Source organism: Piliocolobus tephrosceles, chromosome 6, assembly GCF_002776525.5.
Source record: "Piliocolobus tephrosceles isolate RC106 chromosome 6, ASM277652v3, whole genome shotgun sequence".
NCBI classification, from domain to species: domain Eukaryota; kingdom Metazoa; phylum Chordata; class Mammalia; order Primates; family Cercopithecidae; genus Piliocolobus; species Piliocolobus tephrosceles.
The window spans coordinates 54,623,911-54,650,087 of record NC_045439.1 but is presented as its reverse complement, the minus strand read 5'-3'; the positions used below and the strand labels follow the sequence as shown (position 1 = coordinate 54,650,087).

Here is a 26,177-nt window from a genome sequence, read left to right as displayed (position 1 = left end):
TATATATATATATATATATATACATATATGTGTATATATATATATATGTATACATATATACATATATGTGTATATATATATATGTGTGTATATATATATATATATATATATGTAAAGCCTAGGAGTGGAATGGCTGGATATTATAATAGGGTAGGTGTATGTTTAACATTTCATTTTACATTCCCACCAGCAATGTATGAGAGTCCCAGTTGCTCCACATCATCACCAGCATTTGATGTTGTCAGTCTTTTTAACTTTAACCATTCTAATGGTATGTAATGATATCTTTTGATTTTATTTTTGAGTTTCGTGTGCGTGTGTGTGTGTGTGACGGAGTCTCACTCTGTCACCCAGGCTGGAGTACAGTGGTGCGATCTCGGCTCACTGCAACTTCCACCTCCCAGATTCAAGCAGCTCTCCTGTCTCAGCCTCCCAAGTAGCTGGGACTACAGGCGTGCTACCTCCATGCCTGGCTAATTTTTAGATTTTTAGTAGAGACAGAGTTTCACTATGTTGCCCAAGCTGGGCTCAAGTGATCCGCCTACCTCAGTCTCCCAAAGTGCTGGGTAATTTACAGGCGTAGGCCACAGAACCTGGCCTACTCACTGATTTTTAGTTTCAATTATACTTCTTATTTCTGCATATTCTGTGTTTTTAAAAATCAATTTCTTAGTCTTTGGTCATATTTTGATACCTAATTTCTTTAAATTTTTTATACTTTTCATTATTGCTTATAATATGTGCAGTTTTGTAAGTGTAACTCAGTTGTTTCTGCTTCCTATGGTGGCTCACTTCTTGTTTTTAAATTAGTTTCTGATTGTGAGCTTGTTGGGAGTTTATCTGTGTGAATTATTTCTGATCTAGGTTTAAGGTGTGTTTTTCTAGAGAGTATGCATTTGCTTCTTCCAGGAATCCAGGATGCAATCTACCCAGAACCACTTACATTGAATTCTCACTTGGCCTCACAAAAGTAATTGAATTCTAACCCCAAACTTGAGTGGATGCCAGATTGTGATTAGGAAGACCCCACTCCACCACTACCAATACCTACCCAGAGCCAAAGCTAGGAAAGACAAGAGTACTCACTTCTATGGGATGAGTTGAATTTTTGTTTTTTTTTACTTCCCTAGTTTATCTTTCACTGAGGATGTTGCCTTTGGGAGTTCCAGCTTTTTGATCTTGATATGAGTTCGACTTTGAGCAGATCACAGACTTTATCTTGTGTTTACAAGTACTTTCCATTTAAAATAAGGCCATAGTGAAGATGTAGAACAACTAGAACTCCCATATATTGCTGGTGGGAGTGTACAGTGGTTTTGGAAAAGTTTTGGCAATATCTAGTAAAGCGAAACATAGTTCTACCCTGTGTCAAAAGACAAAATTACAACAAATTTAGCTTAAAATCTAACTGGCTTTTATTAGTGGTTCATCTATCAGGCAGTGTGTCATCAAAAGATTTAGAAAAGGCATTTCAGTGTGCTGAGCAGAGGAGGCTGGATTTATAGGCAAAATCTAGCTAAATAAAGCAGAAATGAAACAAAAAGTAGATTGGTCATTTCCAAGTTAGTTTCTTTATAGTGTTGAAACAGAGAAACAGAGAGGACTTCCTTATGCTGGCTCAGGATAACAGGCCTCCTCTGATTGATTGCTATGAATCTTTTGGGGTTTTTTTTTTTTTTTTTTTTGAGACGGAGTTTCACTGTTGTTGCCCAGGCTGGAGTGCAATGTCATGATCTCAGCTCACTGCAACCTCCGCTTCCAGGTTCAAGCAATTCTACTGCTTCAGCCTCCCAAGTAGCTGGGATTATAGGCTTCCGCCACCAGGCCCAGCTAATTTTTGTATTTTTAGTAGAGACTGGGTTTGACCATGTTGGCCCAGCTACTCTTGAACTCCTGACCTCAGGTGATCCACCCACCTCAGCCTCCCAAAGTGCTGGGATTATGGGTGTGAGCCACCACGCCTGGCTTTTTGTTTTTTTTTAAACTGTCATTACTCAGGGTTTATAGTCTTCTACTATATTGCTGAGAACAGTTTTCAAGATTAAAAACAAAAATGCTTTCTGTTTCTCTTAATTTAAAAAAACCTGAGACGAAGCTTCCAGAGTGAGAATCAGACAGCAACACTCGCTGTTCAGCAGTATTCTATCTTCTGCAGCCTCCGCTGCTGATACCCAGGCAAACAGGGTCTGGAGTGGACCTCAAGCAAACTCCAGTAGACCTACAGCTGAGGGTCCTGACTGTTAGGAGGAAAACTAACAAACAGAAAGGATACCCACACCAAAACCCCATCAGTATGTCACCATCATCAAAGACCAAAGGCAGATAAAACCACAAAGATGGGGAAAAAGCAGTGCAGAAAAGCTGGAAATTCAACAAATCAGAGTGCATCTCCCCCTCCAAAGGAATGCAGCTCATCGCCAGCAACAGAACAAAGCTGGACGGAGAATGACTTGGACGAGTTGAGAGAAGAAGGCTTCAGTCAATCAAACTTCTCAGAGCTAAAGGAGGAACTACGTAACCAGCACAAAGAAACTAAAAATGTTGAAAAAAGAATGGATGAATGGATAACTAGGATAATCAATGCAGAGAAGACCTTAAAAGAACTGATAGAGATGAAAACCATAACACGAGAAATACGTGACAAATGCACAAGCTTCAGTAACTGAATTGATCAACTGGAAGAAAGAACATCAGCGATTGAAGAACAAATGAATGAATTGAAGCGAGAAGAGAAGTGTAGAGAAAAAAGAGTAAAAAGAAACAAACAAAGCCTCCAAGAAGTATGGGACTATGTGAAAAGACCAAATCTACGTCTGATTGTTGTGCCTGAAAGTGACGGGGAAAATGGAACCAAGTTGGAAAACACTCTGCAGGATATCATCTAGGAGAATTTCCCCAATCTAGCAAGGCAGGCCAACATTCAAATTCAGGAAATACAGAGAATGCCACAAAGATACTCCTTGAGAAGAGCAACTCTAAGACACATAATTGTCAGATTCACCAAAGCTGAAATGAAGGAAAAAATGTTAAGGGCAACCAGAGAGAAAGGTCAGCTTACAAACAAAGGGAAGCCCATCAGACTAACAGCAGATCTCTCCGCAGAAACTCTACAAGCTGGAAGAGAGTGGGAGCCAATATTCAACATTCTTAAAGAAAAGAATTTTCAACCCAGAATTTCATATCCAACCAAACTAAGTTTCGTAAGTGAAGGAGAAATAAAATCCTTTACAGACAAGCAAATGCTTAGAGATTTTGTCACCACCAGGCCTGCTCTACAAGAGATCCTGAAGGAAGCACTAAACATGGAAAGGAACAACAGATAGGTTTCACCCCTTCACAGAGTGAAACCCCTTCTCTACTAAAAATACAAAAAAATTAGTTGGGCATGGTGGAGCCTGCTTGTAATCCCATCTACACAGGAGGCTCAGGTGGGAAGATCGCTTGAGCCTGGGAGGCAGAGATTGCAGTGAGCCGAGATCACCCCACCACTCCAGCTTGGGTGACAGACTGAGACCCCGTCTTAAAAAAAAAAAAAATGATAGTACAGATAGTCCTCGTTTGTTAATGGATTGATTGCATTCCAAAAGTTTCTAAATTGGTTGCTTAAAACTCAGAATTATTACTAGTAATTAGGTTTCCAAAGTAGTCTGGAAAATACCTTTTTAACCTTTTGTTTTGAAATAATTTTAGGATTATAGAAAAGTTGCGGCCGAGCACGGTGGCTCAAGCCTGTAATCCCAGAACTTTGGGAGGCTGAGACGGGCGGATCACCAGGTCAGGAGATCGAGACCATCCTGGCTAACACGGTGAAACCCGGTCCCTACTAAAAAAAATACAAAAAACTAGCCGGGCGAGGTGGGGGCGCCTGTAGTCCCAGCTACTCAGGAGACTGAGGCAGGAGAATGGCGTAAACCCGGGAGGCGGAGCTTGCAGTGAGCTGAGATCTGGCCACTGCACTCCAGCCTGGGTGACAGAGCGAGAGTCCGTCTCAAAAAAAAAAAAAAGAAAAGTTGCAAAAATACTACAAGGAATTCTATTTACCCTTCACCCAGATTCTCCAAGTCAGAAAAGTAATTTTTTGTTTGTTTGTTTTTTGAGACTGAGTCTTGCACTATCGCCCAGGCTGGAGAGCAGTGGCTCTGAAATTGAGGCAATAATTAATAGCCTACCAACCAAAAAAAGTCCAGGACCAGACGAATTCACAGCCGAATTCTAGCAGAGGTACAAGGAGGAGTTGGTACCATTCCTTCTGAAACTATTCCAATCAATAGAAAAAGAGGGAATCCTCCCTCACTCATTTTACAAGGCCAACATCATCCTGATACCAAAGCCTGACAGAGATACAACCAAAAAAGAGAATTTTAGACCAGTATCCCTGATGAACATTGATGCAAAAATCCTCAACAAAATACTGGCAAACCAAATCCAGCAGCACATCAAAAAGCTTATCCACCACCGTCAAGTGGGCTTCATCCCTGGGATGCAAGGCTGGTTCAACGTATGCAAATCGATAAACGTAATCCAGCATATAAACAGAACCAAAGACAAAAACCACATGATTATCTAAATAGATGCAGAAAAGGCCTTCAACAAAATTCAGCAGCCCTTCATGTTAAAAACTCTGAATATACTAGGTATTGATGGAACATACCTCTAAATAATAAGAGCTATTTATGACAAACCCACAGCCAATATCATACTGAATAGGCAAAAACTGGAAGCATTCCCTTTGAAAACTGGCACAAGACAGGGATGCCCTCTCTCACCACTCCTATTCAACATAGTGTTGGAAGTTCTGGCTAGGGCAATCAGGCAAGAGAAAGAAATAAAGGGTATTCAGTTAGGAAAAGAAGAAGTCAAATTGTCCCTGTTTGCAGATGACATTGTATATTTAGAAAACCCATTGTCTCAGCCCAAAATCTCCTTAAGCTGATAAGCAATGTCTCAGGATACAAAATCAATGTTCAAAAATCAAGCATTCTTATATACCAGTAACAGACAGAGAGTCAAATCATGAATGAACTCCCATTCACAATTGCTTCAAAGAGAATAAAATACTTAGGAATCTAACTTACAAGGGATGTAAAGGACCTCTTCAAGGAGAACTACAAACCACTGCTCAGTGAAATAAAAGAGGACACAAACAAATGGAAGAACATACCATGCTCATGGATAGGAAGAATCAATATTGTGAAAATGGCCATACCGCCCAAGGTAATTTATAGATTCAGGGCCATCCCCATTAAGCTACCAATGACTTTCTTCATAGAATTGGAAAAAACTGCTTTAAAGTTCATATGGAACCAAAAAAGAGCCCGCATTGCCAAGACAATCCTAAGCCAAAAGAACAAAGCTGGAGGCACCACGCTACCTGACTTCAAACTATACTATAAGGCTACAGTAACCAAAACAGCATGGTACTGGTACCAAAACAGAGATACAGACCAATGGAACAGAACAGAGCCCTCAGAAATAATACCACACATCTACAGCCATCTGATCTTTGACAAACCTGACAAAAACAAGAAATGGGGAAAGGATTCCCTATTTAATAAATGGTGCTGGGAAAACTGGCTAGCCATAAGTAGAAAGCTGAAACTGGATCCTTTCCTTACTCCTTATACAAAAATTAATTCAAGATGGATTAGAGACTTAAATGTTAGACGTAAAACCATAAAAACCCTAGAAGAAAACCTAGGGAATACCATTCAGGACATAGGCATGGGCAAGGACTTCATGTCTAAAACACCAAAAGCAACGGCAGCAAAAGCCAAAATTGACAAATGGGATCTAATTAAACTAAAGAGCTTCTGCACAGCAAAAGAAACTACCATCAGAGTGAACAGGCAACCTACAGAACTGGAGAAAATTTTTGCAATCTACTCATCTGACAAAGGGCTAATATCCAGAACCTATGAAGAACTCAATCAAATTTACAAGAAAAAAACAACCCCATCAAAAAGTGGGCAAAGGATATGAACAGACATTTCTCAAAAGAAGACAAACATACAGCCAACAGACGTATGAAAAAATGCTCGTCATCACTGGCCATCAGAGAAATGCAAATCAAAACCACAATGAGATACCATCTCACACCAGTTAGAATGGTAATCATTAAAAAGTCAGGAAGCAACAGGTGCTGGAGGGGATGTGGAGAAATAGGAACACTTTTACTCTGTTGGTGGGACTGTAAACTAGTTCAACCATTATGGAAAACTGTGGCGATTCCTCAAGGATCTAGAACTAGAAGTACCATATGACCCAGCCATCCCATTACTGGGTATATACCCAAAGGATTATAAATCATGCTGCTATAAAGACCCATGCACACGTATGTTTATTGTGGCACTATTCACAATAGCAAAGACTTGGAATCAACCCAAATGTCCATCAGGGACAGACTGGATTAAGAAAATGTGGCACATATACACCATGGAATACTATGCAGCCATAAAAAAGGATGAGTTCGTGTCCTTTGTAGGGACATGGATGCAGCTGGAAACCATCATTCTCAGCAAACTATCGCAAGAACAGAAAACCAAACACCGCATGTTCTCACTCATAGGTGGGAATTGAACAGTAAGATCACTTGGACGCAGGAAGGGGATAATCACACACCGGGTCCTATTGTGGGGAGGGGGTGGGGGGAGGAATAGCATTAGGAGATATACCTAATGTAAATGATGAGTTGATGGGTGCAGCACACTAACATGGCACATGTATATATATGTAACAAACCTGCACATTGTGCACATGTACCCTAGAACTTAAAGTATAATAAAAAAAGATAAAATAAAAAATAAATCACGTGGTTAAAAAAAAAAAAAAAAAACCTGTCTCTCATTGTAGGATTATTATTCTCTCTTTTCATTACAGATGGATACCATTTCTACCTTCTGTGTTAAAAATACTTTCTGGGCCAGGTGCAGTGGCTCACTCCTGAAATCCCAGCTCTTTGGGAGGCTGGGGTGGGCGGATCATGAGGTCAGGAGATCGATACCATCCTGGCTAACACGGTGAAACCCCGTCTTTACTAAAAACACACAAAAAAATTAGCCTGGAGTGGTGGTGGGCACCTGTAGTCCCAACTGCTCGGGAGGCTGAGGCAGGAGAATGGCATGAACCCAGGAGACTGAGCTTGCAGTGAGCCGAGATCGTGCCACTGCTCTCCAGCCTGGGCGATAGTGCAAGACTCAGTCTCAAAAAACAAACAAACAAAAAATTACTTTTCTGACTTGGAGAATCTGGGTGAAGGGTAAATAGAATTCCTTGTACTATTTTTGCAACTTTTCTATAATCCTAAAATTATTTCAAAACAAAAGGTTAAAAAGGTATTTTCCAGACTACTTTGGAAACCTAATTACTAGTAATAATTCTGAGTTTTAAGCAACCAACTTAGAAACTTTTGGAATGCAATCAATCCATTAACAAATGAGGACTATCTGTACTATCGTTTTTTTTTTTAAGACGGGGTCTCAGTCTGTCACCCAAGCTGGAGTGGTGGGGTGATCTCGGCTCATTGCAATCTCTGCCTCCCAGGCTCAAGCGATCTTCCCACCTGAGCCTCCTGTGTAGATGGGATTACAAGCAGGCTCCACCATGCCCAACTAATTTTTTTGTATTTTTAGTAGAGAAGGGGTTTCACTCTTTCCCAGGCTGGTCTCAAACTCCTGAGCTCAAGCAATCTGCCTGCCTCGGCATCCCAAAGTGCTGGGATTATAGGCATGAGCCACAGAGCCTGGCCTTCTAGTCTGTTTCGATTCTTCATTTCAATTTACTATAGTTAGTTTTCTCTTTTTCTAACTTTTAAAATATTTTTTATCTTTTACCATTGACATTTTGTGTTATTTTACAGCTTCTTTATATTGGTCTGCATTCCAAAGACAAAACAAAGTCTCTTATCTTTTGTGATATGTGCACATGTACCCTAGAACTTAAAGTATAATAAAAAAAGATAAAATAAAAAATAAATCACGTGGTTAAAAAAAAAAAAACCTGTCTCTCATTGTAGGATTATTATTCTCTCTTTTCATTACAAGAATGTTAGGACCAAGTGGGATGTAGGAAAGGCTCTTTGATAAGCTTTTGGCATTTTAGATCAGAGATGGCAAGTACCTATGACATAGCATTTTTCTTTTATCCATTTCAGGTATTATTTGTTGATCAGACATTCTTCTTGCTGTCTTGGACCACACAGTGTTTTAGGTATCTACTGTCAGTTGATCAGAGTTGGCATGAGAAACAAAAAAATCTAGTGACATCTCTGACTTAGAAGATCAGTTTTGGGGAGAATCTTCTGGAATATCTATTCTATTCTTAAGTTTAATGAGCAGTTTCATCCATTATATGAAGTAATATAATAATTCTGGAAGCGTAGTTATTTAAAGAATGCCTTAAGCTTTGTTTCTTGTCACTTCAGTTTTCAGATATTTGTGAAACCAGGTCTGCTATTTTAATAAAATATTCTTAAAGTATAATGTAACTTTAAAAAATCTACATACTTGTATGTCACATCTTTAGCCTTTAATTGGGTGACTTTTTAAATGTTATCTACTTTTATTCTTATGTTTTCCTCCCCTTTTAAAGGAGTGGACCTACCCTATGAGACGAGAGATGCAGGTATGGCAACCTTTTGTTTGTTCAAACCAACCCATGTTATCGTAGTAACAGCCTTAGTTTATAGGATTTGAGACCTGCTGATTCATGATCTTTAGGTTCATCATTATGTATTTTAAATAATTAATTATTTTAAATATTTAAGGTTAATCTTGGATCTTAAAAAGATGGGAAATTAGAAAGAGGAATGTAATAATAGGTGTTTGTACTTAATGAGTCATTTTCTCTTATTATTATTATTATTTTTTGAAACGGAATTTTGCTCTTGTTGCCCAGGCTGGAGTGCAGTGGCACGATCTCGGCTCACCACAACCCCTGCCTCCCGGGTTCAAGCGATTCTCCTGCCTCAGCCTCCTGAATAGCTGGGATTACAGGCATACACCACCATGCCCGGCTAATTTTGTATTTTTAGTAGAGGCGGGGTTTCTCCATGTTGGTCAGGCTGGTCTCGAACTCCTGACCTCAGGTGATCACCTACCTTGGCCTCCCAGAGTGCTGGGCTTACAGGCATGAGCCACTGCACCTGGCCAATGAGTCACTCTCTTTTTCCTCATGTGAAAAATTGGATACTATTTTTGTGTTCCTTTTGAAAGCAGTTTGCTTTCTCTGTGTAGATAAGTGAGGGAGAGTTCACTGTAAAACAAATAAGCATTGTTCATTTTGTGTCCGATTTTCAATGAACTTCCATAATTAAGTCTTTTAGAAGATCAAATTGAATACTTTCAGTTTGGTATGAATTAAATGATAGCTAACCCTCATAGCAGCTCATTTGCTTTTGCATTTCATACTTTTTACAGTGAGGTCTGTTTGCCCCAGGATTAAGCAGTATCTTGTTCCTGGGAATCCCATGACTTCTAAAAATCTGTTACTTTTCTCTCGTAATGAAAATTCACTTTGAAAAACTATGTGAGTACCTATGAGGCATTTTGTTTGGTGCTATGAGGAATGCAAAGATGACTAAATGTAATTTCTGCCCACAAAAGCCTGGTAGGAGAAATCAGTTTTATATACAAATAATTATGACTTACAGAACTGAACTATAAAGTTACTGTTAGTATCTAGGGTGTGATATATCCAGACTGAAAGCTTTCTATATTGAATTTACATAGAATAAATTTGAATTCAGCTTCTAGAAGGTACATATTTAAATTGTTGAAATTTTGTCAACTGGCACATATTTGAATTTGGACTTTTTATGTTACAGTAATAATTTGCTTCTATTAACTATAGATCATAGTTTTAGGTCGGACACAGGAGTTCATGTCTGTAATTCGAGCAGTTTGGGAGGCTGAGGCGGAAGGATCACTAGAGCCCAGGAGTTCCTTATCAGCCTGGGCAACATACTGAGACTTCATCTCTATTTTTTAAAGAAAAAAAAAAGATTAAAAAAATAGATAATAGTTCCAATCTTGTTGTATCTTGTGCTGCTTTTGATTTGGCCGAATAAGGTTTTGTGTAGGTTTAAAGGGATGATTTCCTTTATGCCTATTTTATTTCCAGATTTTAGCAGAGAATAGAAGTAAAATTTAAAAGATTTTATTAATCTAAAATGCAACATTACAATGTACTAATTCCATCCAAACTGCTTATAAAAAACTGTGTAAGTTCACATATCCAACTTTTCAGAGCTGTTGATATAAAATAAAGCTGTTTAAATAAAACTTGGGTGTCTTATTCGATATTATAAAGCATGCCTGCATTTCTCTACCCAATCATTTGCTCATCGTGGATAGGAAATGCTCCCTAAATAACAAACTTTTAAGCAAATTGTTTTAACAACTATGAAAACACCCCACAAATTCAGTTATATGGTACATAGTCTGATAGATTTAAATTGCTGATGGTAAATACCTCAATTTTTTTTTTTTTCTAGGAAATTTTACCTGGATTGTTCTTAGGCCCATATTCATCTGCTATGAAAAGCAAGGTATGAACTTTGTTAGATTCACCAAGAGAGACTTTTATTAACCAGCCTTTCTTGGGTACGTTTTTTAGCAATAACGAGTTTTATTTTAGGGAGCGTCCACAAGTACTGTCTGTTAACAGTAATTGTCACTTTGGAGTACCTTCCTCTTTCCTTATTTTACTAGACTAGTAGTTGTCAAGTGTTTCACCACAAATCACAGTTTTTGTTTTTTCCTCATGAAATTTGTATGTTTGAAAGATTTACCAGATAACTGATCTTTAATAACTTATTTACTCTCTAAAATACTAGACATCTGTAATTGCTAATCATAGCTTCAGAACAATATGAGGTATACTTAAAGCCCAAAATAAGGAATTTCTATGTTTAGTTAAACCTTCCTTATCAAGGGTAAGACTGTGTGTTAACTGAAAGTGATTCACCTTAGTTGTTTTGCCAGCCAGACTTCAGAGGGCTGGTTGGTATCCCTGATATGAAATTTGAAACTTTTTGAGCACCAGTATGTCACTTGAAGGAAATCCTCATAGCAGTATTTCAGATTTCGGATTTTTGCATTAGGAATGCTCAATTATAAGTATAATGAAAATATGCAAAACAAACAGAAAAATACAAACTCTGAAATACTTCTGGTCCCCGGCATTTTAGATAAGGGATATTCAATCTGTATAGATAGTCTACATAGTCAAACTTTAATGGACTTACTCAGTTGCAGTTAAAAAATAGGTAGATCTCATTTTAATATGTTCTTGCCAGTTCTAAAAGATTCAGTGCTACTAATTCTCTTTGAGTTACAACATGAAACATACCACAAATGTCTTTCCCCTATACTTTGCCTGTTCAGAAGTCAGTATACTTAAATTGTGTTTGATATCTCTGTAATTTAAAATGATGTTCTTAGGAATTTAACCGGTTTTAAAAGGTCATTAATTTTGAAACTCGAAGATTTTTTTAGCTGAAACATGGCTAAGAGTAAACCTGGACATATTGATGACTTTTTGCTTAGTTGGAAAGATAGGGAGTTAGTAAAAGTAAGTACTAGGGAAAGGACAGGGCAGGTAACTATAGACATAGCTATAATTTATTTTCTAAAAGACAGATGTAAACGAGGTTATTGTCCATATAATTTGCTATTCACCAAGTACTAGTCTTCCAGATCGTTTTAGATAATTTTCATTTTTAAAATTCCCATTGTACTTTATAAATATACATACAGTATTTATCACATTAAAGTATTTGTTTAAAGATCTGTCTCCTCAATGGAAGGCTGAGGCAGGCAGATTACATGAGGCCAGGAGTTCAAGACCAGCCTGGCCAACATGGCAAAACCCCGTCTCTACTAAAAATACATTAATTAGCTGGTTATGGTGGTACGTGTCTGTAATCCCAGCTACTCACGAGGCTGAGGCACGAGAATTGCTTGAACCTGGGAGGTAGAGGTTGCAGTGAGCCAATATGGCACCACTGTACTCCAGCGTGGTTGACGGAGTGAGACTTTGTCTCAAAACAAAACAAAAACACACACAAAAAAAGGTCTAGTTCTTCAAAACTTCTTCTCTTGAAATGTCACCATGGTCTTATTAGAGAAAAAGCCTCTATGGCAGTATTTTATATTTCCCACCCTAGGTAACCATAATATAGCCCATATTTGTTTTCATACCATTATCTGAAAACAACAACAAAAAATAATATTAGAGATAAACCTAAATAGATAAACTCCTTTTTAAACACTCATTTATTGTTATTATTATTTTGTGAGAGAGGAGTGGGGTCTCGCTCTGTTACCCAGGCTAGAGTACAGTGGTGTGCTATCATAGCTCACTGTAACCTCAAACTCCTGGGCTCAAGCTGTCTTCCTGCCTCAGCCTCCCAAGTAGCTAGAACTACAGGCACACACCACCATGCCTGGCTTAATTCTCAAAGTTTTTGTAGAGGTGGGGTCTGGCTGTGTTACCCAGGCTACTTTCAAATTCCTGGCTCGAAGTGATCCTCCCACCTTAGCCTCCCAAAGCACTGGATTACAGGCATGACCCACCATGCCTGGCCACGTTTACTTAAGTATATCTTTTATTAAATTCAAATACAGTTTAAATAAAAGAGTCAAATTTAGGGCCTTTGTAACTAGTAAACTATTTCTATTTGTAAAGTTTTTCTCTTGTTTTTAAATGTGAGGTAAAGTCATAATTTGCTTTATATTAGGTTGGTGCAAAAGCAACTGCCTTTGAAAAGTACAAAATAATTCTATTTGCTGTTATGTTAGGGCTCTATTTTGATAGTTTATTTTTACTTAGTAGTAGTCTAATGGGCCTTCAAAGCTTGTTTAAGCATATTTATACATAATTATGTGCATCATCTTGTACTTTCTCACATTCATAAAGTAGATAAGAAAACTCCATAGGTCATCAAGTATACAGGAAGGACTTAATTTTGAATTTGTTTTGGAATTGGCACAAATCTCAATATAGAACATTGGTTAATTATTAAGCTTACCAAATGCTTATCTCACTTTCCCTAACTCAGGTTATACTCAAATACAAAGATAATTGAATTCTAATCTATGCTGACATAAAACTTGCTGCAGAAATTAACACTTAAAACTTGAAAATTATATTGTCTTAGCTCAGGCTCTCCAAACAAAATACCATAGACAGGGTGGCTTAAACAACAAATAATTATTTCTCTGAGTTCTGGAGGCTGGGAAGTCCACAGTCATGGTCCAGCTCTGGTGAGGACCCTCTTGCTGGTTTGCAGATCCTTCCCTTCTTGCTGTATCCTCACACAGCCAAGAGAACGAGTTCTTGCCTCTTATAAGGGTACAGATCCTGTCATGGAGGTTTCTACCCTCTTGACCTCAATTTAAAACTGATTACCTCCCAGAGACTCCACCATCACATCTTGCGGGTAAGGATTTCAATATATGAATCTGAGGTGATGCAAACATTTAGTTCATAACACATAAATTATTATTTTTTTACTTTGCTCATGAATTATTAGTGCTACTGTTTTGTACTATTTAAAATGCAGGAAATGGGAATTAAATATATAGGATTTTAAACTGAATGTGTCAGGAAATTCAAGGTTATCTGATTCTCTTGCCATTGTGACTTGTTAGTTCATTTATTGAACAGATAATTATTGAACACTTAACTAGTTATACATACTTGATACTTAAGTGATTGTATTGTACACTTTACACATACTGTGTATCAGTGAACAAATATAAATCTTTTCTGTCAAGGAACTTAATGCTCTAGGTAATAAAATAACATCTATAAACTCACTTAAATTTATCACTTGCAAATGAAAATTTATTATTTGATAATTTCTAGAATTGTCATGTTAAATTGCTTTTAAGTATGGAGCCAAAAGCACTACAGGTTGAGTATCCCTAATCTGAAAAATCTGAAATGCTCCAAAGTGAAACTTTTTGAGTTTCAGCATGAAAACACAAGTGAACTCCACACCTGTCTCTATGTAATGGGTCACAGTCAAAATTTTGTTTCATGCACCAAATGACTGTATGAAATTACCTTCAGAGTACATGTATGTGGTGTGTGTGAAGCATAAATGAATTTTGTGTTTAAACTTGGATCCTATCCCCAAGACATCTCAGTATGTATAGGCAAATATTTCTCTTTTTTTTTTGAGACAAAGTCTCTGTTGCCCAGGCTGGAGTGCAGTAGCGCGATCTTGGCTCACTGCAAGCTCCACCTCCTGGGTTCATGCCATTCTCCTGCCTCAGCCTCCCGAATAGCTGGGACTACAGGTGCCCGCCACCTCGCCCGGCTAATTTTTTGTGTATTTAGTAGAGACGGGGTTTCACTGTGTTAACCAGGATGGTCTTGATCTCCTGACCTCGTGATCCGCCTGCCTTAGCCTCCCAAAGTGCTGGGATTATAGGCATGAGCCACTGCGCCCAGCCAAGGCAAATATTTCAAAATCTGAAATCTGAAACACTTATGGTCCTATCTTGGGACCAGCATTTTGGATAAGGGATACTCAACCTGTATGGAATATAATAACATGCCATTGAAGTTACCATTTTTAACTTCAGGAAAATTTTTAAATGGTGAAAGGTTAACTAGATTATGTGAAGTATATAAATTAATTCTGACTCTTAAAGTATACTGGGAGAGGCAAGGAGTTGTCTAGAGATTTGGGCTCAGCTACTGCTGTTAACTAGGTCAGTGATGTCCAAGTATTTGGTAATGTAACTGTTTTATGTCTTAGTAGTCCCCTCTAAAGAATAAAGATTGCAGTCAATATATATAACTACCATTTATTAAACACTTGCTGTGTGTCCCAGGTGCTATGCCAAACATCTTACATAAAGGTTCCATCAAGCTCTAAAATTATAGGTATGAAATATCCCTGTTAACCTTTTGAGGACATTAGTGTATTAGTCTTGAATCATTGAAATATCTTGCTACTACCCACTTCAGGTATATTATAAAATTAGCTTTAATCCCCTGGACTTAAGCAGAGACTTGGGTTCTGTGTATTTTCAAACATCTGTGTTATATAGTAAGAGGATGTTTGATGTTTTTAAATATTCATCTTCCCTGTCCTCCCCCTGCTTTTTTTTTCAGCTACCTATACTACAGAAACATGGAATAACCCATATAATATGCATACGACAAAATATTGAAGCAAACTTTATTAAACCAAACTTTCAGCAGTTATTTAGGTAAGAATTATTGCTATGATTTGTAAAACACTTATGGAAGTTTCATTTCAGGTTTTGTACCATCAGTTTTTTCTGTATATAAAAAATGGGTCATATAGTACATAGTTTTTTACAATAAATTTTACTTAAAATACTTAAATAATTTATGCCCATAATGCAGAATTCTAAAGGTTCAAAATAGTGTATATTGTCAAGAAGTTTCTTGGAAAGTAAAAATAAAAAAGAATTTAAAAATAACATATACTGAAAAGTAGATTTTAGTATACATTATTTTATCTCTTGAGGGATAAAGGAATTGAGTATCTAGGGGATAGGTATAGGGAAACAACATCTACTATTACCTCTTTATTGGGTAGCTTTCCAGTGTTAGGTTAAATTTATGAGCATATTTTTATAGTTAAACTTTTGTTTTTTACATTGCCTTTCTTTTTTTTTTACTTTGTATTTTTTGGAGATTGGTTTATATCAGTATGTATATCAAACTGCTTATTCTTTTTTTTTTTTTGAGACGGAGTCTTGCTGTGTCTCCTGGGCTGGAGTGCAGTGGCCGGATCTCAGCTCACTGCAAGCTCCGCCTCCCGGGTTCACGCCATTCTCCTGCCTCAGCCTCCCGAGTAGCTGGGACTACAGGCGCCCGCCAACTCGCCCTGCTAGTTTTTTGTATTTTTAGTAGAGACGGGGTTTCACCGTGTTAGCCAGGATGGTCTCGATCTCCTGACCTCATGATCCTCCCGTCTCGGCCTCCCAAAGTGCTGGGATTACAGGCTTGAGCCACCGCGCCCGGCGCTTATTCTTTTTAAGTTGCATTGTAATCCACTGTATGGCTATACTAAAATTTATTCAGTTAGTCTGTTGGACATTTAGATTGTTTCTGGCCTTATACTAATATGTATAGCATATAGTGACTATCATTGTACATATTACTCAATACGTGAGCATATTGATAGGGCAAATTTGTAGAATTGCTGGATATGAGTATGAACATTTTAAATTTTGATAGATGTTGCAGATTGTTTTCCAGTGCATTGTATCAGTTTACGTTCCCACTGTCAAGTATATGAGAGTGACTCTTCCCTTGGTATCTCTCCAAGATGGAATTATTAAACATTTTTAATTTCTCAAAGTCTAATGGAGTAAAAATGGCATCTCATTTGATGTTCTTATTTATCTTACAAGTTCAGTTGAGCATGTAATGGTTTTTAACGTTCTTTATTTTTTAACTTCATTTTTAAAATAGAGTATGTTACATCTGGTACAAAAACTCTACTTTTTCTCCTCTAAACCCAAGCCACCATGCTCCTCTCCTAGGAGGCAGCTTCTTCCTTCAATATCTATGTAAAAGTATATATGTTAAAAATATTTTAGGCCAGCGCAGTGGCTCATGCCTGTAATCCCAGCATTTTGGGAGGCTGAGGTGGGCAGATCACCTGAGGTCAGGAGTTCGAGACCAGCCTGGCCAATGTGGCGAAACTCCATCTCTACTAAAGCGAAAATTACCTGAGCATGGTGACACATGCCTGTAGTCCCAGCAACTCAGGAGACTGAGGCAGGAGAATTGCTTGAACCCGGGAGGCAGAGGTTACAGTGAGCCGAGATTGTGCCACTGCACTCCAGCCTAGGCAACAGAGCAAGACTCCATCTCAAAAAAAAAAAAAAAAAAGCTGGGTGCAGTGTCTTACACCTATAATCACAGTACTTTGGGAGGCTGAGGGGGGTGGATCATGAGGTCAAGAGATCAAGAATATCCTGGCCAACATAGAGAGACCCCGTCTGTACTAAAAATACAAAAATGTTCTGGGCATGGTGGTGTGCGCCTGTAGTCCCATTTACTCAGGAGGCTGAGGCAGGAGAATCACTTGAACCCGGGAGGCGGGAGTTTCAGTGAGCCGAGATTGCCCCACTGCACTCCAGGCTGGCGACAGAGTGAGACTCTGTCTCAAAAAAAAAAAAAAAAATTTAATGCTCTGCTTTATTTTTAAAATGAAACCAATTTATAAATATCTGTAAATGCAAGATACATACTCTAAAATACATTGTTTGAACATAAAATAGAATACTATGTAACCATGAAAAAGAATGTAATATATCTATGTGTTTGGATTTGGCATGATCTCCAAAATAATGCATTGCATGAACAAAGCAGAGTGTGGAACAATGTGTATATATTCGCAATGTGTTGAGTAAATACATATATACTACATTAAGTATATTTATTCTTGTATATGCATAGAAAATTTCTGGACCAACAGGCTAGAAACTTCATAGTGATTGCTTCTAAGAAGGAAAATTCAGGGCCTGTGATGGTACAGGGACATATTTTTATTTCATGGTTTTTTTTTTTTTTTTTTGAGATGGAGTCTCACTCTGTCACCCAGGCTAGAGTGCAGCGGCATGATCTTGGCTCACTGCAACTTCCGCCTCCTGGGTTCAAGCAATTCTCCTGCCTCAGCCTCCTGAGTAACTGGGATTACAGGTGCACACCACCACTCCCAGCTAATTTTTTTTTGGATGGAGTTTTGCTCTTTTGCGCAGGCTGGAATGCAATGGCGTGATCTTGGCTCACTGCATCCTCCGCCTCCCAGGTTTAAGCAATTCTCTGCCTCAGCCGCCCAAGTAGCTGAGATAACAGGTGCCCACCACCACTCTGGGCTAATTTTTTGTGTGTTTTTAGTAGAGACGGGGTTTCACCATCTTGGCCAGACTGCTCTTGAGCTCCTGACCTCTTGATCCACCCACCTCAGCCTCCCAAACTGCTGGGATTACAGGCGTGAGCCACCACACCCGGCCTAATTTTTGTATTTTTTGTACAGATGGCATTTCACCATGTTGGCCAGGCTTGTCTCGAACTCCTGATCTCGTGATCTGCCTGCCTCGGCCTCCCAAAGTCTTTTTCTGTTGTGTATGTGTATTTATGTGTATACGCGTAGAATTATTAAAGAAAATGAGAATGTTGTGTTTTAAAATATCAAACTATATAAGGTGAAACTAATCTTAAGAAAAAACAAACCAACCAAAAAATCATACTATTCATTTCTAATGTGTACAGAATTTTTGTTCAAATTATAATGTTGGTGCGGGTTCTTTATCCTAATGGAAGAACCATTTCTCCTTAAACTTTTATAGTACTAGTTTTTAGAGATTGGTAGTTCTACTAGTAGTTCTTGACACGGAATATGTTATGCATTAAAATATTTAATTTAGGCCGGGTGCGGTGGCTCAAGCCTGTAATCCCAGCACTTTGGGAGGCCGAGGCGGGCGGATCACGAGGTCAGGAGATCGAGACCATCCTGGCTAACACGGTGAAACCCCGTCTCTACTAAAAAAATACAAAAAACTAGCCGGGCGAGGTGGCGGGCGCCTGTAGTCCCAGCTACTCTGGAGGCTGAGGCAGGAGAATGGCGTGAACCCAGGAGGCGGAGCTTGCAGTGAGCTGAGATCCGGCCACTGCACTCCAGCCTGGGCCACAGAGCCAGACTCCGTCTCAAAAAAATAAATAAATAGGCCGGGCGCGGTGGCTCAAGCCTGTAATCCCAGCACTTTGGGAGGCCGAGACGGGCGGATCACGAGGTCAGGAGATCGAGACCACCCTGGCTAACCCGGTGAAACCCCGTCTCTACTAAAAAATACAAAAAAACTAGCCGGGCGAGGTGGCGGGCGCCTGTGGTCCCAGCTACTGGGGAGGCTGAGGCAGGAGAATGGCGTTAACCCGGGAGGCGGAGCTTGCAGTGAGCCAAGATCTGGCCACTGCACTCCAGCCTGGGCGACAGAGCGAGACTCCATCTCAAAAATAAATAAATAAATAAATAAATAAATAAATAAATAAATAAATAAATAAAATATTTAATTTCATTCTGAGTTAACATTTTTCCTTTGAAGAGTTGTTTTATATAACTGGAATTCCCAATCACTTCAGGCTACAGTCATTGTTGAAATCCTTGTGGGTTAAATCTTGGATTTTCCTCAGATCCTGGGATTCAGCTTCTGCGGTGTTTTGTTTTGTTTTGTTTTTGAGACAGAGTCTTGTTCTCTCACCCAGGCTGGAGTGCAGTGGCACGATTTCAGCCCACTGCAGCCTCTCCCTCCCGGTTTAAGTGATTCTCTGCCTCAGCCTCCTGAGTAGCTGGGATTACAGGTGTGCACCACCACATCTGGCTAATTTTTATATTTTTAGTAGAGATGGGGTTTCACCATGTTAGCCAGGCTGGTCTTGAACTCCCAACCTCAGGCAATCCACCTGCCTCGGCCTCCCAAAGTGCTGGGATTACAAGCGTGAGCCACCATGCTTGGCCTCAGCTTCTCTGTATTAAAGTCCTGAATTCTTTGAAGTTGTTACCGGGTAACTGATCATTGAAGAACTGTAATTTTTAATGCAAAATTGTCCTTAAAACTAGTTTAATAACTTAGCTACTTGCCTATAGTTGTGTTAATAAACAGTGGTCTTAGGAATGCTTAGAAATGGAAGTTTTTTACAAAATAAAACAAGCTAACATATTAAAAATGCCTTATTTTTAAGTATTTTGTAAAGTGTAAAATTCAGGACAGGTGCTCTCTCAGCGGTTTTTTTTTTTTTTTTTTTTTTTGCTTTACTAAAAATTAGTTCAAACAGTGGATGTTTGAGTCATGGTTCCATAGACCATGCCTTCTGTTTTTATTTGTTCCTTCTCTTTTAGACTTTGGACTTCCTCTGAAATGTCCTCTGTAGTTTTATGAGCAGGGGTCACAGGACCACTTAGAGAACAATCTTCTGGTCTTAGAGAAATTGATAGAAATAAAAGAATAACATAACGATTACAGGTACCTTTGTCTTTATTTCTAGGTCCACTCTGATCTAGAGGAATGTATCTTCCTGCTTGTGATTTTTCTATTTTAGCCAAATGGTTCATTATATGCCAATAAAATATGTATTTATTTTTGAGATAAGAATCTTGCTTTGTTGCCCAGGCTGGAGTGCAGTGGCCCAATCATAGCTTACTATATCCTTGACTTCCAGGCTCACACAATTCTACCTCAGCCCCCTGAGTAGCTGGGACTATAGGTGCACACCACCACACCCAGCCGATTTTTTAATATTTTTTAGAGATGGAGTTTCCCTCTGTTGCTCAGGCTGGGCTCAAGTGATCCTCCCACCTTGGCCTCCCAAAATGCTGGGGTTACAGACATGAGCCATTGTGCCCAGGCTGATGGATTTTTTAAATACTAAAATATCAGAGATGTTAACATTGTGTTTCAGGTTTTAATGCCTTCAAACAATGTAAAATCTACCACACAGTTCTTGGGAATATGATACTTTGAAAGTTGTTTTGCGTTCTTGTCATGGTTACCAAGAAATAATGAGTTATTTTTTAAAAATACATTAAGTGTTTTACTTAAAGTGTGCTTATCACAAAATACTCTATTTTCAGATATTTAGTCCTGGATATTGCAGATAATCCAGTTGAAAATATAATACGTTTTTTCCCTATGGTAGGTACCAGTATTTTAAAAAATAACATTTAAATTTATTTATGATTTGACTTCTTAGTTGTGCTTCTTCTTTTTTCTTTTCTTTTCTTTTTTTTTTTTTTGAGACAAGAGTTTCACTCTTGTTGCCCAGGCTGGAGTGCAATGGCGCAATCTTGGCTCATCACAACCTCCGCCACCTGGGTTCAAGTGATTTTTCTGCCTCAGCCTCCCAAGTGGCTGGGATTACAGGCATGAGCCACCATGCCCAACTAATTTTGTATTTTTGGTAGAGACGGGGTTTCTCCATGTTGATCAGGCTGGTCTCGAATTCCCGACCTCAGGTGATCCGCCCGCCTCAGCCTCCCAAAGTGCTGGGATTACAGGTGTGAGCCATCACACCCGGCCGCTTTAATTGTGCTTGTAAAGCTTACTACTTTTACTTTGCTATGACTGAAAATTATGTGATTGTGTTTTTAAAAAAAATGAATTATTTGTAGAAAATTTTTTTATGATCTCCAGAAATTTGAGGAATCATATTGTTAATGTATTAGATTCAAATTAAATTTTGGCTTCTTTATTTTGTTTTATTTTTTTTTTTTTGGACTTGTCTACTACAAGACAATTATTTGTAGCATTTTGGAAATTTGTGAATTAAGATAATTTTTATACCTATAAATTAGGAAATTATTTTTAATAGGTTTCATTTTATTTCATTATATGCATTTATTTTATGCTTACATTGATCCACATGTCTTTTGCCTCCAGACTAAGGAATTTATTGATGGGAGCTTACAAACGGGAGGTAAATAATACTTCCTTTGCTTAACTAATGTTTATATTTTGATTATTTGTTAATTTTTTAGTTGGTATTTGTCTTAAATGCAGGATATGGAAGTTACAATTACATGTAGTAGCTTACTCCCAAATTTTTATTTTCCCAATTACTTGTTTCATTTGGATAGGCTTTCTGGAGTATCCCTGTAGACTGTTTTCAAATTCTCTGTGAGCTTTCAATTTCTTTAATAAGAGTCTGGTATATTCTCTACACAGTTAATAACAACAAATTGTAAAGATTTGAAAATAAACATCCAAGCGATTATAGTATATAAGGAAGGAGTTACTTTACTGTGGTTTCAATATAGTTCAGCTGCTGACTCAGGTGTTTTTCTATTAGAATAACGAATTCATGTTTTTCAGGAAAAGTTCTTGTGCATGGAAATGCAGGGATCTCCAGAAGGTATGAAGTTAGAAATAATCTTTCTTTCTGTAACATTTAATTAATGAGTTGTATTTTCTGGTTGTTTTCTAAAATTATTTCCCCCTCTTCAGTGCAGCCTTTGTTATTGCGTACATTATGGAAACATTTGGAATGAAGTACAGGTAAGAAAATACCCTAAAACCTAGCCACAGTTTAAATTCTCATTAAAATAAAGCTTAATGGGAATGGTTTAGAAGTTTGAAGTTCTTATTCCCCTGATTATTTTTCATGTAGTCATGTTTGATTAGGCAGGCCGTTATTCCATGGTTAGTCTCAACCTAATTTATCTAGTTGTATAGATATGCTTAGGCTAATATGGAAATTCTATGAAAAACTACTTACAACAAGAGAATTGGTTGGTCTGAGTATAAAAACTCCTGAACACAAATGTTAGTGCTTGCCTTATATAAAAGGCTAATTTGTCATGTTCTACTTTAACAATAGTTGGATGAAAAATTACCTAGGAATTGTGTGCAGCATCTGTTTACAATTCAGAGTAGTCTTTCTTATCGAAAATCATCTTTTCCAAGCATTCTATATAGATTTTTTAAAAGATGGGGGTGGTCATGAGCTTCTTACCCTAACACAAAGCAAAAGCCTGGGCAGTGTACAGTATTTCCTTCCTCAGTTTTTCTTGTTCTACAAATTAGAAATCTTGTAGTAATCATTGATACCTCTTTCTATTTTAGTCCCCTTTTATATTTAAATTAGAATGGAAAACTTTGCTTGAAAATCTCTATTCTTAAAAGAATATTATTTGAATACAAATATTTATTTATTTATTTATTTATTTATTTATTTATTTATTTATTTTGAGACAGAGTCTTGCTGTGTTGGCAGGCTGGAGTGCAGTGGTGTGAACTCGACTCACTGCAACCTCCGCCTCCCGGATTCAAGCAATTCTCCTGCCTCAGCCTCCCTAGTAGCTGGGACTACAGGTACATGCCACCATGCCCAGCTAATTTTTATATTTTTATTAGAGACAGTGTTTCACCATGTTGGCCAGGATGGTCTCAATCTCTTGACCTTGTGATCCACCAGCCTCAGCCTCCCAAAGTGCTGGTATTACAGGGGTGAGCCACTGCGCCCGGCCTGAATACAAATATTTAATTGAAAAAAGATTGAACATGTATTGATGGACTTTATGTTGTATATATTCTTTTTATTCGGAATTTTGTCAGAACATTAATGTTGGAAATAACTTGTATTTATTGGGTCTCTGCTGTGAGCTCAGTACTATTATAGGCACTTTTATCTAATTTAAGCCTCATAACAACAAAAGTAAATAAACCTATTTAACCAGCGATAATATTTTGAGCTTGAACTTGTACTATATGCACAAAATGCTTACATTTTATATATTTATTTTAGAGACAGGGTCTTTGTCTGTTTCTCAGGCTGGAGTATAGTGGCACAATCATAGCTCACTGTAGCCTCAGACTCCAGGGCTCAAGCAGTCCTCCCACCTCAGCCTCTCAAGAAGCTGGGACTATACCACATCACTGTGCATGGCTAATTTTTAAGTTTTTTGTAGAGATGGGGTCTGACTACATTGCCCAGGCTGGTCTCAAAGTCCTGGCTTCAAGCAGTCCTCCTGTGTTGGCCTCCCAAAGGATTGGGGTTACAGGCATGAGCCACTGCATCTGGCCACTTTACACTTATCTCCTATTCATAGTAGTTTCCCAAGGTAGGTGTTATTAGACTCTTCATTTTACCAGTGGACAAAATAGAACTTAGAGAAGTTGAGCAAGCTGCCATAAGCATATAGCTGGTGAGCAAAGGAATTATATTTAATCTCATCATGCTTTTTCCATTACAACTCATTACCCCTCTCTAATACTAAGTTGTATGATTATGATTTAATTCATTAAATAATGCTGTCACATTAATGTTCTTTTCTGTTTTCAGAGATGCTTTTGCTTATGTTCAAGAAAGAAGATTTTGTATTAATCCTAATGCTGGATTTGTCCATCAACTTCAGGTAACTTCTCTTTTCTTCCTCTTTAAGGTAGTTGGAAAGTAAGATATAAAATCCTCTGTACATGTAATTTAGGTGTACAATTTACTTTGTAAATACTTAAAATTGCCATAATCTGACTATTTTGATCCTTTATTCAAGTTTATATCTCTATTTATAAGAATTTTCTTGGCTGGGTGTGGTGGCTCATACCTGTCTGTAATCCCAGCACTGTGGGAAAACAAGGGGTTTGGATCACTTGAAGCCAGAAGTATGAGATCAGCCTGGGCCACAAAGTGATACCCAATCTCTAAAAAATAAACAAAAATTAGCCAGTCATGGTGGTGCATGGCTGTGGTCCCAGCTACTCAAGAGGCTAAGAAGGGAGGATTGCTTGAGCCCAGGAGTTTGAGGCTACAGTGAGCAGTGATTGTGCCATTGCACTCCAGCCTGGCCTACAGAGTGAGACCCCATCCCTAAAAAATTTAAAAAAAAATTTTTTTCTTAAAAGCTGGCATTACCAAGAAAAAAAGGTTAAAGACATATTATCAAATCTAAGGTAAAATAATGACTCTTAGAAATGTTTTTGATTTTTTTCTTCATTTTGATCACACAGAGCATAAGACAGTTTTGATTCTAAGTATACTAACTGTAACAGCTTTTTCCATTACATGTTTATCTTTTCCATGTTGTTTCGTATTTTGTTGATGCCTGGCAGATGCACTGAAGAAGACAATAAATCTGTGAATTAATCTGATTAGACCAGGTTATTCAGTTTATTCCAAGAGGCCAAATCATAGGCTGCAGAATGTGCTCTGGCTGATTACATCCAGTTTTGTAGGAATAAAGCTCATGTTTCAACATCAAGAATATTTATTACAAAATATATTGTTGTAGTGACCAAGCTTTAATTTTTATTTTAATATTTACTTTTAATTTTTACTACATTCAAAAGAGAAACAGTGTCATCTGTGTTCAGCCTGTTCATGTAAAATGTTTGTCTTCTAACTTTATAAGTTTCTTTACCTTTTACCATGTTGTAGAGAACATTCTTGTTTTTTTCATTTTTTAAAATTATTTTTTAAGCTTTTCTTTTTTTTGTGGATACATAGTGGGTAGGTATATACATGGGTGCATTAGATATTTTGACACATGCATGCAATGTGTAATAATCACATCATGGAAAAACAGAGTATCCATCCCCTCAATCATTTATCCTTTGTGTTACAAACAATCCAATTATACTCTTACTTGTTTTTAAATGTATAAAAACATTCTTTTTTAAAATTAATTTTTGTATTTGAAAGAGCAGTATATGCATATGTTTAAGAAAATGGTTCTGGCACAGTGGCTCACACCTGTAATCCCAGAACTTTGGGAGGCCGAGGTGAGTGGATCACCTGAGGTCAGGAGTTTCAAGACCAGCCTGGCCAACATGGGGAAACCCCATCTCTACTAAAACTGCAAAATTAGCTGGGCGTGATATTGCATGCCTGTAATCCCAGCTACTCAGGAGGCTGAGGCAGGAGAATCGCTTGAACCTGGGAGGCGGAGGTTGTGGTGAGCCGAGATCACGCCATTGCATTCCAGCCTGGGCAACAAGAACGAAACTCCGTGTCAAAAAAAAAAAAAAAAAAGAATATTGGAAAGATCGTGATAGGTGTATCTGTGTGAATATACCTGTAAGGTAACTAAAGTGGAATTGGTGGGTTCCAGTGTATCTGAAATTTGATAGATGTTTCCAGATTGTCTCCAAAAAAGATGAAATAATATAAACTTATACCACCAGGAAACAAGGAGTGCCTATTTCCTCCTACCCTAATTAACATCAGTAGCCAAAAATGATTTTTTTTTTTTTTTTTTTTTTTTGAGATGGAGTCTTGCTCTGTCACCCAGGCTGGAGTACAGTGGTGCCATCTCGGTTCTTTATAACAAATTCTGGTGTGTCCTTTAGAGGTCTGAAGTTTTCTTTTTTAAAGTGCTAGTTCTTGTTTTTGAACTGTTAATATGGTGACTTGAGTTACTGGGTCACATTAGATTAGATTTCCTAATATTGAATCATCCTTTTGGTCCAGCAATGGATCCCACTTGGTTATGATACACTGTTTTCTTAATGTATTGCTGGATTGTATTTGCTAATCTTTTTTTTTTTTTCAGGATTTTGGAATCAGTTAAATAGTAAATTGGTTTGTCTTTTTTTTTTTTTTTCCTATACTATCCTTTTCTGGTTTTACTGTCTCTATCAGTGTTCTCATTTTTTTTTTTTTTTTTTTTTTTTTTTTTTTTTTTTTTTTTT

At 37.9% G+C, this 26,177-nt stretch overlaps 1 protein-coding gene across 2 annotated transcripts in view; it reads left to right on the top strand.

The window, feature by feature from the left end:
- Positions 1–26,177, top strand: part of STYX (serine/threonine/tyrosine interacting protein) — a 53,678-nt gene that overhangs the window by 12,201 nt on the left and 15,300 nt on the right. The window contains exons 2-9 of one of the 2 annotated variants that reach the window (XM_023222608.2): positions 8,587–8,619; positions 10,490–10,543; positions 15,127–15,224; positions 20,627–20,687; positions 21,432–21,468; positions 21,864–21,903; positions 21,996–22,046; positions 23,833–23,905. In XM_023222608.2, coding sequence (XP_023078376.1) covers positions 8,587–8,619; positions 10,490–10,543; positions 15,127–15,224; positions 20,627–20,687; positions 21,432–21,468; positions 21,864–21,903; positions 21,996–22,046; positions 23,833–23,905 — 447 coding nt within the window. The remainder of the gene's footprint in view (positions 1–8,586; positions 8,620–10,489; positions 10,544–15,126; positions 15,225–20,626; positions 20,688–21,431; positions 21,469–21,863; positions 21,904–21,995; positions 22,047–23,832; positions 23,906–26,177) is intronic. The other variant, XM_023222609.2, reaches the window with a different exon arrangement.